We start from the raw sequence: 13,558 nt of genomic DNA, 5'->3' as shown, positions 1-13,558 counted from the left end.
CACGAAATGTTGTCTCTGCTCATTTAACAGGCCATAAAATAGCTAAGAGGATGATAGAAATCTCTGAGAAACCAACCTCAGGTGAAGTACAGTATTCATATTTGCTTTTTCATAACGGTGAATAAAAATGGGTTGTCTTGTTAGACAAATAATGCCATTATTAGCAAGAAATGTTTCCCTCTCACACTGGGGAGAGCACAGATACTGTTCTCTTTGTTCCATCCACAGATACTGTTCCATTCCCTTCCTCTCGGTTGACTTCAAAGGGAGCTGAAGTAACAGGAAAAAAAATCATAGTGGACTTGAAGAAGACATCCTGCCCTCACTTTGGCTGTGAGGAATTAACAAGACCTCGTTTGCTTTGCAGGATGTGTCTGTCCTTAGATCTCTCTACCTCAGGAAAAACATGTTTTAGTTCCTCTTATGTGAAAATGGACAATTTTGATCTAACTGTTGAGCGATTCAACAAAAAATCCTCACCTGTATAAAAGGCTGTGTCTGATTGTAGGCTTGTCCCTCAGAAGAGCCTTACGTCCTTGAACTGAGTCCCAGAATCTGCAGTGTGTGATGTGACAAATACTTCCTATTTTGTCTCTTTTCAGATCTTGTGGAAGTAAGTTATTTCACACTGCTGTGACAGTCTACAAGGGAGAGGGAAACACCCTCTCCAGACTGCTCAAAGAAAACTCAGAAAAACAGAGTGAGCACACAGCCTCTCCCTTCTCTGCCTGGCCTCGTAACTCTTCAGTACAGCTGAGGAGAGCACTACCTTGTCTCCAGCTGTTGGTGGCAGGAGAAAATACTCAGGTTTGGGAGGAAGTTTGGTGGAGACAAGGAACTGGGAACACTTGGAATGGAAAACTGGTGCTTCTAAACATTTAAATCCCCTTGTTTTTCCTATAGGTTTATTTCTTTCATATAAGCATCCGAGCAGATGATTGCTCAATGATTTCTTGTGCTCCATCTCATTGAGAAATAGGACATAACTGCAAATGATGTTTTCCTTAAGGACCAGAGGTTTAAAACTTGTGATAGAAATTTGCATGGACAAACAGTTGTTATGTGCCTTTTAAAATTTATGTTGGTAGTAATGTTTGTTTCTTTGGTCTTAACTGAGTTGTTTTCATGCTCTGAAATGACATTTGCCTTAATCCTTCCTGTCTTGGCCTGATCACTTTGATGAAAGTAGCCAATACCCAATGAAGAGTTAGAAAAGAGCAGAAGAAAAGAGAGTTTTGTAGCAGGAAGTGTTACAGAGCAATAGACACTTGCAGCCCTGTGTTTAACTGGGCAGCTGTTGAGGTGAACCAATGGTATACTGATGAGAAACACTGCTTAGGACAAAGTAAACACTTGTAGTAAACTTAGGTTCCTATCCATGCCCCTTTGAATATCCTCCCCGAGACAGGATCAAAACAACCTAGAAATGTATGAAATGCAAAGAAATAGTGCTGATTTGCTGTGGTTTTGCCGGGCCTTCCAATTGGGCTATTTTGAGTCAGTTATTTGGGATGGCAGCTGTTGGCTCAAAACGTGCCTAGCTAAGGGATAGTCCCTAGTTAGTACTGTAGCAGTACTGCAGCACTGAGGGAACTCCAACGCCGGTGGCTGCCCACCTGGTACCTGATGATGCTCAGCCTCAACATCACATAGCTCTGCCATTCCTCACTCCTTAGATGTCTATATTCTGGTACTTGGAAAAAATCAGGCCAAATGACAAACTCACTTCAGAGACTATTTGCTTTGTGTTGTGGACTTCAGAGATTCTCTACATTGTGTTTAAATTAAAAAAAAAAAAAGGAAGACCATCTGCAAATACTCAGCTTGTATGCACCTTCAGACAACAGCCCTGCAATTGAGTTAGATGGAGAATCTCCTTTTTACTGCGCGATTATTGTCAGAAGCGGCTTACAACTGTTCTCCCAGAAATAGATGGTAGTTCTGTGGGTAACAAAGGGTAAGTGCTTTCTGTCACGATTTTCTCCTATAGGAGTTTATCTTTAGATTTGCAATATTCTCAGAGCACTTTGAAACTTATTCTGTTTCAAATTTGACATGACAAACTGTTTAAATGATCCAGTGACTTTTCACTTGCACATGCAAGATGGAAAAATCATAACAAACTTGATGCTAAAAGTGGAACATGAAATGCTGTGTGAGATTCTCCTGTAGCACAAAGTGGTGACTTCACCAGCAGGCTGCCCAGCCAATGTTTGGATGCAACTGTCACGGAGGGGGCATTTTACACACCAGATGTCACATGCAGTAAATACATTAGAAATCAAAGCAGGACTGTATGCCCAACAGAAACCCAGGTATGATATGGAAGTGACAGCACAGAATCTCTTAGAAAGTCTTTTAATACTGAATATCCTTCTAATATTGAGCAGTGAACAGGACCTCTCTGAGTTTACTATGACCACAGTTCGTGTGTGCATGTAAAAGTCCCCATACTAACAATGGATCCAAGGAGCCAGTTTCAGCCAACATTGAGTTTGAAAGGAATTAAAGATAATTTACATCCTTCAAATTCTGTGAAGATAGGAAATCATATTGAAAAGGAGACATAAATTAGTAAAAGTAAGGAAAGGCTGCTAATCTTATGCTTTGTTAGACACTGTGCCCACATTCAGCGACTTCTCAGCTGGAGGAAGGCTTCTAGTTGAAGCTGCCAACCACCTGTGAGGATCATTGTCCAACAGGACGCTTCTGAGGAACGTGACTTTGCCACCTGCATGAGGACTACAGCTGAATCAACTTCAAAACCAGTGCCCTGGGTCTCTCAGGCAGAAACAGAGGAATACCTGGGACTGGTCTACCTCAGCTGTGTTTCATAACTTGTTTGTGCATGAGCATCTTGAAAACACAGAGGATCACGAAACTGGAGTTTGAAGTCACATGGTGTCATTTAACTTTTAATGTTCTCAGGTTTGAACTCAGAAATTGTTTCCCAAATTCACATGGCAGTGGAGTTTTTGTAACTTGTGATTTCTGTTACAAAACATACTTGGAGTGCATTTATCCCACATATGGTGTCTTTAAGAGGCTGAAGTATTTTAGTAGGGAGGCACTTCAAGATGGGACTGATATAAGGAATACTGGGCAGAGATGGTTTCTGGACTCTTATCTGGAAAAAAAGAAAACCAATTCCTTGTTTTTTTTCAGCCTTTTACTGTTTCTTTTGGAAATCCAATGGGAATATGAAGTTTTCACCAAAATAGTTCACTGTGGCACCTTGTTTGTGGCATGTCTGTTTTGTTAATGGTGCCATAAATATAAAGCTTCACACAGAGAGATAACCCCAGTGCCATTTGGAACACTGGAGGAGCAGAATGAGGGCTGCAAAACATTTAAAAATGAAATTAGAACAGAAGATAAAGAAGCTCTCAAGGTAAACCTAATCTGTGTAAACCTGAAATAAGCGCTTACGCTAGCTACTTTGGCCTCTGTGTCTAATTGTCAGAGAAAGGTATGGATGATGTATCCTAAATAATTTAGGCACTTGCACATTTTAGGATGCTATGTTCATTGGCTGAGTCTATGACTGCCCTAGAGAAGATGCCTACTTTCAGACTGCTCAGGTGAAATGCAGCCTTCAAACTTTGCTTCTGTGAAACCTTAGCAAGATTAGGTGGTAGCTTATTGCTGTTGGCTGGATGATGTGAAAATTATCACATTAATGAGTAAAAACTGAAGCAGAAATGCAAGACAATAAGGTAGTAACCTTGTTTAAGTTGTTTTGTAGAACTGAATGTTGGCTTTCTGTCCAGATAAATCATTGGGAAGACTTTAAGTGACCTTAGCTGGCTGAAATGAGGGAACGAGTTAACGGGAGTAACAGCTGTGCCTTTTAGGTTAGCCCTGTCTCCAGTAAATGTGCAGATAAACACCCTAAATTCCAGAGTTTCTGCCATGTTAACCAGTGGTTTGCTTTTCAATTTAAAAAGAACTCAGTAGAAACCAGTTATTAAAAGCCTTGCAAATTCTTTTTGAGGCATCCAGTACAAATCTTCCTATATTTCCATCTAGGTGAAATCTAAATAGGAATTGAATAATTTCTACTGGCACGCTCTGATGATATTCAAGGAGTAGGTGTAGCAAGCTGTGGGAACCAAGAAATTAAGAAAAATATTGCAGTGCTGTCGAGAGTAGGTGTAGACATTTTGTACCTGCTAAACCAAAATGATGGGCCTCACATTTAAAATAATATGCTGATGTAACGCTCAAGAGAAGGGGTGATTTAGGCAGACAATGATTTTTCCTCTACTATCCAGTTTCCCTGATGCTAGAAGGAAGCTAAATGCTTTGCAATGCAAATAGTGTGGCAAATAAAGGATGTGTGAAGGCGGGATTCAGCTGAAAAAATCCTTCTCTTGAGCAACCCCAGGAGGCAGGCTGCGTTTTGCTCGCCCTGCCCGCTCTGGACTGCTCGGCTGGGGGCACAGCCCCAGCAGGGGCGTCGTGCCGTCCCTAGTTCTGCACGTCGTGCCCTCCGGTGTTGGAGCCCTTCAGCGTGGTCTGGAGAGGAGAATACAGCGTCAGGGCTTCCACTGCTATCTGCTGGAGTCCCTTTGAAACTGAGGGAGCAGAATAGCGGCCAGCTGGCTCCCGAGTCTCCAGGTAATGGAGATGGCGCAAAGCCATCTTTGCTTGAGGTCGGTGTGAGAGCAGCAGGGCACCCTTGGCTGTGGGTTCTGTGTGCAGGGAGGGTGTCCTGCCAAACGCAGCCCCTGCAGAAAGTCAGCTTAAAGCCTCAGCCTCACTTTTTCTGGAGAGGAGGGACTGGGAGATGGGTGAAATATTTCATTCATTCATGGGAAATGGCCTCAAGTTGCGTCAAGGTAAATTTAGGTTGGATATTGGGAAAATCTTATTTACAGAAAGGGTTGTTAAGCAGTGGAATAGTCCCCCCAGGGAGGTGGTTGGGTCACCATGGTGTTTAAAAACCATTTGGATGTGATGCTCAGGGACATGATTTAGCAGAGGGTTGTTAGAGTCAGGGTAGTATGGTTGGGTTGTGGTTGGACTCGATGATCTTTAACGTCTTTTCCAACCTGAGCGATCCTATGATTCTATTATTTTTTTAATCGAGCATCTGGCAGATCAAATCACGAGGCTTGATCTTATAAGGAGAAAAACCAATGCCTCTAGTAAGTGAATGCACAGCAGAACCAAAGTGCAGGAGCAGATAGGCACCCAGCTTGGGGACTGTTGGCGTTAATTAGGGCCGAGTGCCACTCGTGTAACTCCCACTGCTTTCTGAAGGGTTCCAATTGAGCTCAGTGTCTGTAGAAATGTGCAAGGGCTGCAGGCACGGGCTCCTTGCACTGTTAGCAGTCACATTCTGGGACGTAATAAGGCGAGGATCTGCTGAACAGACCGTACTGCAAAATCATTTTAATTAGCATCTACACTTCTTGGAAAGCTGCCACAGATTGGAGGGAGCTGTCGGTACAAAAAAAAACAAAAACAAAAACCGTCTTCAGGTGATGGCCTGAAATGGGCTGGGGCACAGCGTGTCCTTCTCAGTGCCTTCACAGCAGCCGCGCGAGCCGTTTTGCAGAGCTGCTCCGTGAGCAGCCTCGCTGCCAGAGCGCGCGGCGCGGGCAGGCCGTCCCGCCTCAGCCGTTGCTCGGGACGCGCGGGGCGGGGCGGTGGGGCGGCCGTTGCGGAGGGCGGGAGTTTTGAACGGCGGCGCTGCCGAGGAGGATGCAGGATGCAGCGGCGCGGGTCGGGAGCTGCGGGCGCGGAGCGGGTGAGGCGCGGGCACCACGCCGGGCCGCCGAGGAGGGGCGGGATGGAGCGGGGCGGTCGGGAGCTGCGGGGCCTCGCGCGTGTTCCTGTCCGTGTGCTGCCGCGGCAGCCCGCCTGCCGTACCCGCGGGGAGACGGCTGTGCGTTTGGGGGACTTGTGCGATGGGTTTCTGCTTCGCGATGTCTGGTGCGTTAGCTTAGGCTCAAGGAACGAGTCGTGGTTTCTTAGGGACAGATGCGGGCCTTGCTCAGCCTTTCTGGGCTGCGCAAAGTTGGACTGGGAATAAAACGTTGTAAACTATTTTGCTTCTCCTCCTATAACGAGAGCGGAGACGGTACGGTGCTCTCCAGGGGTTGGTGCTGCGATCGCTGCTCCTTAACACCTTCATCACCAGCAACTCTGGGATCAAGTGCGTTCCCAGCAGCTTTGTGGATGACACCAAGCCGTGTAGTGTGATCTGCTCAACCCCTGGGGGATGAGCGCCACTCAGAGACCTGGACAAGCCTGAGCAGGGGGCCCAGGTGAACCTGATGAGCTGCAACAAATCCCAGTGCAAGGTCTTGCACCTGGGTAGCGGCAAGCCCCACTGTCAGTACAAACTGGGGCATGAAAGGATAGAGCACTGCCCTGCCAAAAGGACGTGGGGGTACTGGTGGATGGCAAGCTGGACAGGAGCCAGCAACATGGCCTTGCAGCCCAGAAAGCCTACCGTATCCTGGGCTGTATCAAAAGAAGCGTGGCTAGCAGGGTGAGGGAGGTGATCCTGCCCCTTTGCTTTGTCTGGTGAAGCCTACCTGGAGTACTGCGTCCACAGGTGGAGTCACAGAATCACAGAATGGCCAGGGTTGGAAGGGACCTCAAGGATCATGAACCTCCAGGGCCCCATCCAGCCTGGCCTTGAACACCTCCAGGGATGGGGCATCCACAAGCTCTCTGGGCAGCTGTTCCAGCACCTCACCGCTCTCTCTGTAAAGAACTTCCCCCTGACATCCAACCTAAATCTTCCATCCCTCAACTTAAAACCATTTCCCCTTGTCCTGCAGTTATCTGCCCTTTCAAAGAATTGATTCCCCTCCCCTCTGTAGGCTCCCTTTAGGTATTGAAAGTCTGCAATGAGGTCACCCTGTAGCCTTCTTTTCTCCAGGCTGAACAAACCCAGCTCCCTTAGCCTGTTTTTGTAGGGGACGTGCTCCAGTTCCCTGATCATCTCTGGCTCTCTTCTGGACCCTCTCCTACAGCTCCCTGTCTTTCTTGTACTGGGTGCTCCAGAACTGGACACAGTACTCCAGATGGGGCCTAGTACTGAGTCCTCAGTACTGGAGAGACATGAACATGTTGGAGCGCATCCAAAGGAGAGCCACAAAAATCATACAAGGGATGAAACACCTCCCCTAGGAGGACAGGCTGAGAGAGCTGGGGCTGTGCAGCCTGCAGAAGAGAAGGCTCTAGGGAGACTTTCAGTATCTAACATAGGGCCATAAGAAAGAAGACAGACCCTTTAGCAGGGGTGTTGTGATAGGACAAGGGGGAATGGTTTCAAACTAAAGGAGGGGAGATTTATATTGGATTTAAGGAAGAAATTTTTCATTATAAGGCAGGAGGTGCATGCACATGTTGCCCAGAGAGGTGGTGGATGCCCCATCCCTTGTGATATTCAAGATCAAGCTGGACCAGGCTCTGAGCAATCTGATGGAGCTATAGGTGTCCCTGTTCACTGCAGGGGAGTTGGACCAGGTGACCTTTAAGGGTTCCTTCCAGCTCATGATTCTATGAAAATGAATGATCTGCTGGTGCCTTTCTAGGTCTTCCTCTGTCAGCTGTAGAGAATTCCAGTAGAGCTTCCACCAAAATGATGATGATAGCTTTGGAAGGCATTCACCACCAAATAGCCCACTGGTGCTGGAGGGCCTAGGCTGAAGTAACCTATGCACGTCTCAAGTGTTATGCCTTGTGATGGTGCCTTGGTCTTCATTGTGTTCTCAGCGTGCCTCTTAGTTGTCTTAAGCACAATCAAATTCAGTGGAACATATATTTGTCCTGCTTTTGCTGAATTACACAAGTCTGAGATCTTCAGCATCTCGGGGGAAAAACAAAAACAAACACTTCCTTTGGTACTTGAGGAAAACGGGAAACTGTGCTTATGTATGTAGGCTTAGTGACTTGCTGTGCTGAGGTATGGGAGAAGGAGATTTTGTATGGCACTTGGTCCCATTTCAACAAAAATGAAGCTGCTGTCTCTAGCAGAAGGGTTGGTAAATAGAACAAGAGGCCTAGACTGCAGAAGGGTTCTGAAGTGGCTAGAAATATAGAGTGTTACAGCTTGGGCTGTGCTGTGCTGAATGTGGCTTATGGACCAGAGCTGCTTTTCCTTTAGGGCTGGCAAATGGGGGTGGTTTGCAAAGAGAAATGTTCTGTGAGCAGATGGAAGAACAGCTGAAACATTAAGTCTCTTTAGATGATGGCATCAGGCCTTCAGAAGCAATAAAAGCCATTCCTGCAAAGACAGGAGGGAATGGCTGGTGGCTGCAGTGAGCTTCCACCTGCTGCTTATGACTGCTATAAAGAGTTGCTTTCTCATGTCAAAGGCAGCTAATGACAGCAAGTCCCAATCAAGTAGAAAATCTGCCTCACCCTTTTCATGGGTTGTGGATTTCTCTGGTACTTGAGTTGTTGGGAAATTAATTCCCTTCTATTTCTGTTCTAGTTAGAGCCAGTTGCCAGTACTTTTCTACCAGCTGGAATACTGAACTTGCAAATTCAAATTATTGTACCAATTTCAGGCAATTGCTTATAGATCTATCCCAGAGCACTTGTTTTGACATCAAATGTATAAGCGCTATATGGGTGAAAATAGATGATGTTTTCAATTCTGAAACAATTCCCCAGTGTCAAAAAAAACCCCTCATCACTGATGTGCAATGTGTTTGCAAGCCAAGTAGTACTGGGTTATCACAGTACTACTGTGATAACGTATCTTTTTTTATGTGCCAGAAATATTGTGCTTGGTCAGGGCACATCATGAGGAAAGTTATCGCATGGCATCTAGCACACCTTTGGAGGCAGCAAGCAATCAATGGTCATTCACCTTCTGGGTCAGTATGGATAGAGCTGTTTGAAATGGCAAGTGAAGAATAATGCAAATTTATAAACGTTTCTTGAACCAGGAAGAAGATGATTTCCCAGATGTTGTTATAATACATTAAAAATACTCCTTCAGAAATAGTGATGCAGTGACTGATGGACAAATTGTACTTTGGAATGAATAATCATTGGGAGCATGACTGTGCCATCAGGCAAGACATAGTTGTAACTTCAGCATGACACAAGCACCATCTGATCTCCAATTCACAACCTGAGGCAATCAAACATTGGGATATTCTCCTTTTCTTCACATCTGGTTGTTACCCAAATCGTATGTCAACCAGAAGTGAAAAATCATGTTTTTCAACCCTTTTCAAGGTAGCCGAAGAAGTAATAAGACAAAATTTCAGATTTAGAATATTTCAGGTATTTTGAAATAAATTATTGATATGATATTCCTGAGTGTTAAGATTATTTTACTTGAAATCATTGAAAAAAAAAAAGTTATTCTGTAAGCTTTGTTGAGTTAGGCCTCACAGTGACCATATGGGAGGACCATATACTATCACCCTGTAAATGACTCATGGGACCACATAGTTTTTTAGTAAATTTCAGATGCTGTGGTGAACTGCTGTTAGCACGTGGTTTGAAATCTGCTTGCATAATGTATATATCAAATCAGTTTGATAATATTCTCTTTTGTGTGTGAAGAGAGAATTGTTTTGTGTTTAGCAGTAACTGTAATGACTGCATATAATTTAACTAGGACTCTGGATCCCAACTGGATCATAAATTGGACTCCTTAAAAAGTCAGGGTACTGTCAGTTGGATTTATGTGTTGTCTTTGTTGTTTTGCTTATCTAGCAACACAACATCCAAGAAAAGATGAACTTTGAAATCCGCATACGGGAAGGCATCCGTAAACTGCTTACAGTGAGCACACAGAAAGACCAGCTTTTGCAAGCAGTTAAAAACCTGATGGTCTGCAATGCACGGATACATGCATACAGGACAGAGCTGCAGAACCAAATGGAAGGGCCTGTCTCATGCAGAACTGGAAAGTGGTGAGTAAAAACTAATTCAAACTGGCCATTACAAAATGGGCTTTTGTGTATGTGAATTGTTTTCCACCATGCACATGCATGTTGTTGCTGTAAGTCAGTGCTTTATAAGACCATTCCAATATCTTCCTTTTATTTTAGAAAATTAAATGCGAGTCATCTTTTTCTGGACAGATTTTATCATTGACATTAAGCAAATTCAGCTTATGAATATCAGCTAATGTCATAGACATATTTTCTTGATTACCTTTAGCATATAAAAAGGTATCTAACCTGTTCTTAAGGAACAAGACGAAATTATCCCAATCAAAATACATGCATCTGTTTTTTGTTCTTTCTATTCATAAGGTCTCTTTAATGACAGTATTATCATGGCTAATTGGTACCCTCTGCTGGCCACTTTGTTAACTACATCAAAAGAGTAAAAGTACAACTTCATGAATAGTAAGAAAAGTCTGTTTAATTACCCATATTCTCATGTTATATTTCTTGAATGAACTAACGTATACACTGTTTATTTGGATAAGTGTTTTATTTTTTCCCCAACGGAATAGATTTTGGAGGCCATGTTATGAATCATGGAGCAGAGACACTACTGCATTCAGGTTATTGCTTTAATGAAATAACTGTACTGCAGTTCAGTGCAGAAACTCCTCAAGCACATGCTTGGCTCCAGTGAATTGTATCTGTAGGAATAACCTGCTAGTTTCTTGCTTTCAGAAATGTTTTATTACAGAAGAAATTTATTAAAGGAGAGAATTGCATTTTCTGACTGTCAACTGTGGTCATGAAAGCTGATTTTGAAAGCTAGCATTGTGATTTGTATAAATATTACAGTTGTGTTGCTTCTTCTTATGAAGCAATGATCTTTATAGTGATTTGTCTTATATTTTTAATGATGGATTGACATGGAATATATATGTGTGCTGATTTACACGACTCTTGGTCTTTAATGTCTGTGACCACAGGATGGCACATGTCTATAACACGGCACGGAAACTTAGAATCATTTAGTTTGGAAAAGACTTCTAAGATCATCCATCCTGTCCAACCACCCACCTACCACCAATATTGCCCACTAAACCATGTCCCTTAGTAGCAAGTCTACACGGTTCTCGAACGCCTCTGGGGGCAGTGACTCCACCACCCCTAAGGCAGCCTGTTCCAGAGCCTGACCACTCTTTCAGAGAAGTTTTTCCTATTTTCTATCCTGAACCTCCCCTGGCACAGAGTGAGGCCGTTCCCTCTTGTTCTGTCACTACTTGGGAGAAGAGGCCGACCTCCACTTTGCAACAACCTCCTTTCAGGTAGTTGTGGAGGGCAATAAGGTCTCCCCTGAGCCTCCTCCAGTCTAAACAAGCCTGGTGGAGTCTTCTTAAAGTTGGCTGTGTTGTTTAATTTGCTCAGCTTGGAGCTGTGTCTTTACGGGGTCCTTTCAGTAGTCAGCAAAGATCGTTAGGACGCATACATGTCGTAGGGTTGTTTGTCTATCATTTAGATCTTATCTTTGATTGTGCACTTGATAGTACACTCACAATTCTTTCTTTTGGTACTTATAGAGTACTGGAATTTTATTAAAACTTAATCCAGAGAAGATGATGATGTCTGAGAGAGAAAATTCTGGAAGTGTTTTGGGCTTTCAAATAAACATTGTTCTTCTTTCTTACGTCTGCGATCTGTTATTTCTGACGAAGTCATGATACAGGTAGTGATTAGAACCTGATTCAGTTAGGCACTTTGAGCAGTGGCAGACAGAAGGATTTCAGTTAGTCATTATCAATAGATTATTTTGATTCAATTTAAGGTTCAGGCTGAGATTTGCACTCTAGCCATTCTAGCCTGCATGTAAAACCACAATTCTAACAACACAACGTTTTGTAATTGGTCTCTGTTAATAGAGGAGGACGCATTTCTCTGCAACCAACAATAGGACCAATAAATGAAGCTGCTTGTTCGTTCGTGTGTACTGAAGGAGAATAGTTAATAATGTATTTGATTCTGTTGGAGCTGGAAAAGACATAAAAGATGAATCGACTTCTAATGTGTGGGTTAAATAAGCTTTGGAATAAAATCTTGTAGGGCATTAAGAAAATTGATGGTGTACCTTCCTTCCGTATTATCTTCGAGAATCTAATAACTCGTATCCTAAAGCAGAGAGACTGAATTTAACTTTAAAGAAAATTCTTTGAAATGAGCTATTATATGGTACCCCTGATGTTTTTTAATGTTTAAAAGACTGAGTTGCAGTGACCTAAATGCACAGATCTCTGACTTTTAAAAATCTTTTTTCTTTTTTCCTATTTTGGCAGGTTGTCAGATGCTGGGACAAAGGACCGGATGGCATGTAGAGCAAAAGTTGCTCTCTCAGGTAAGTGGCTGGGTTGTCGCTTCACTGTAGCAGCCAACTGGCAGGGTAGTATCTTGCAGTAAAAAATTACACAAACATGATGATATTTTTTTAAAGTTGTATTGTGATTCTGAGGGCATAAATCCTCTTGAGCTTGAAGGTGTCTTATGCTTTGAAGTCACAGACTTGCTTATAATGATCCTACCTCACATTCCTAGTTTTCTGTCAGGGACTTTCACAGTGGGAAGTGCTTTTTTTCAATCATTAAACACTGGACGCACTTCAAAGCTAAGCGTAAATGAACTGAATGTGCTGAACTGTCCTCCTCAGCCCCAAATTTGTAACGACCTAATGAACTGAGGACAAAATTGTAGCAACTATGCAAATCTTTAGTTAGTGTGGGTAACTTCTACAGTAAATGTGCAGCAGTATGGCTTCAATGCAAATAAAGAACATTTACTAGTGATTTCTGGCAGGATGGTACACAGTTTCCTAGCCTGTTAACAGACTTCTATGAGCTATGAGTGTACTTTGTTTATCTGTGCTGTGTTACTCATTACGTTTGCTCTGGTAGCTTGGCTAACAGATCTGTGCTCCATGACCTGCTGCATTGAAGATAAAACAGTGTAGAAGGGCTCCCTACTTCACAGTGTTTAAGTTAATTCTGCATGTTTTGACATATCTTTAAGAAAGGTAACCTCTAGTGGAAGAAGAGTGATGATCACATGGTACAGTAATGTTTTCTGCCAGCACAGCTGTTGCAGAGTGTAGATCTATCTGTCTTCCTTATGGTAGTAGGATGAAAGCATCTGTCTGCCTTTCTGTGCTGTGGTTGTACCTGTCACTGGATTTATAGTTATCTGCTGTGAAGGCTTCTAAGATAATACACTTCTGTTATCTTCAGAACATCAGAATTACAAAATTGTTTGGAAGTGAAATATTTAGCTAGTTTTGATGGTACAAGAGGATACTTGCTGTTGTGTGTGATCTTTTAACTATTTTGTTGTGTTACTAATATGGTGGTCCTCAAATTGAAGATTGTGATCCTGAGGAACACAGCATGGATCGTGGTGAAGAGTATCAGCTACCTCTTTCTGAGCTTGAGTCTGTGAGCGCTGGGATGCTGCCAGGCCTCATCCCTCTTTTCGTGTCAGGGACCCTGGTCAGGTACAGCTTACATCAGAGAAGCCTGTGTGATCCTGCTTAGAGATTTACGTCTTTTAAAGATCGTCTGTGAACTTCTTGTTTTCCACTCCGTGTCTGGAAAGCAGAGAACTAGGGTACGTGAGAAGGGACTGTGCGTTTGGCAAGGGCC

The 13,558-nt window shown here is 43.4% G+C and overlaps 1 protein-coding gene across 1 annotated transcript in view; it reads left to right on the top strand.

Moving 5' to 3' along the window:
* Window positions 1-5,716: 5,716 nt before the first annotated feature.
* RTKN2 (rhotekin 2) overlaps window positions 5,717-13,558 on the top strand; it is a gene marked incomplete at both ends in the record, with an annotated part of 33,969 nt that continues 26,127 nt past the window's right edge. Inside the window, 3 exons of the mRNA XM_079535221.1 lie at window positions 5,717-5,755; window positions 9,700-9,899; window positions 12,206-12,264. Of these exons, the coding sequence (XP_079391347.1) occupies window positions 5,717-5,755; window positions 9,700-9,899; window positions 12,206-12,264 (298 nt within the window). The remainder of the gene's footprint in view (window positions 5,756-9,699; window positions 9,900-12,205; window positions 12,265-13,558) is intronic.

This window comes from Tetrao urogallus, assembly GCF_951394365.1.
Source record: "Tetrao urogallus genome assembly, chromosome: 5".
Taxonomy (NCBI): Eukaryota; Metazoa; Chordata; class Aves; order Galliformes; family Phasianidae; genus Tetrao; species Tetrao urogallus.
This window is presented reverse-complemented; position numbering and strand designations above follow the sequence as displayed.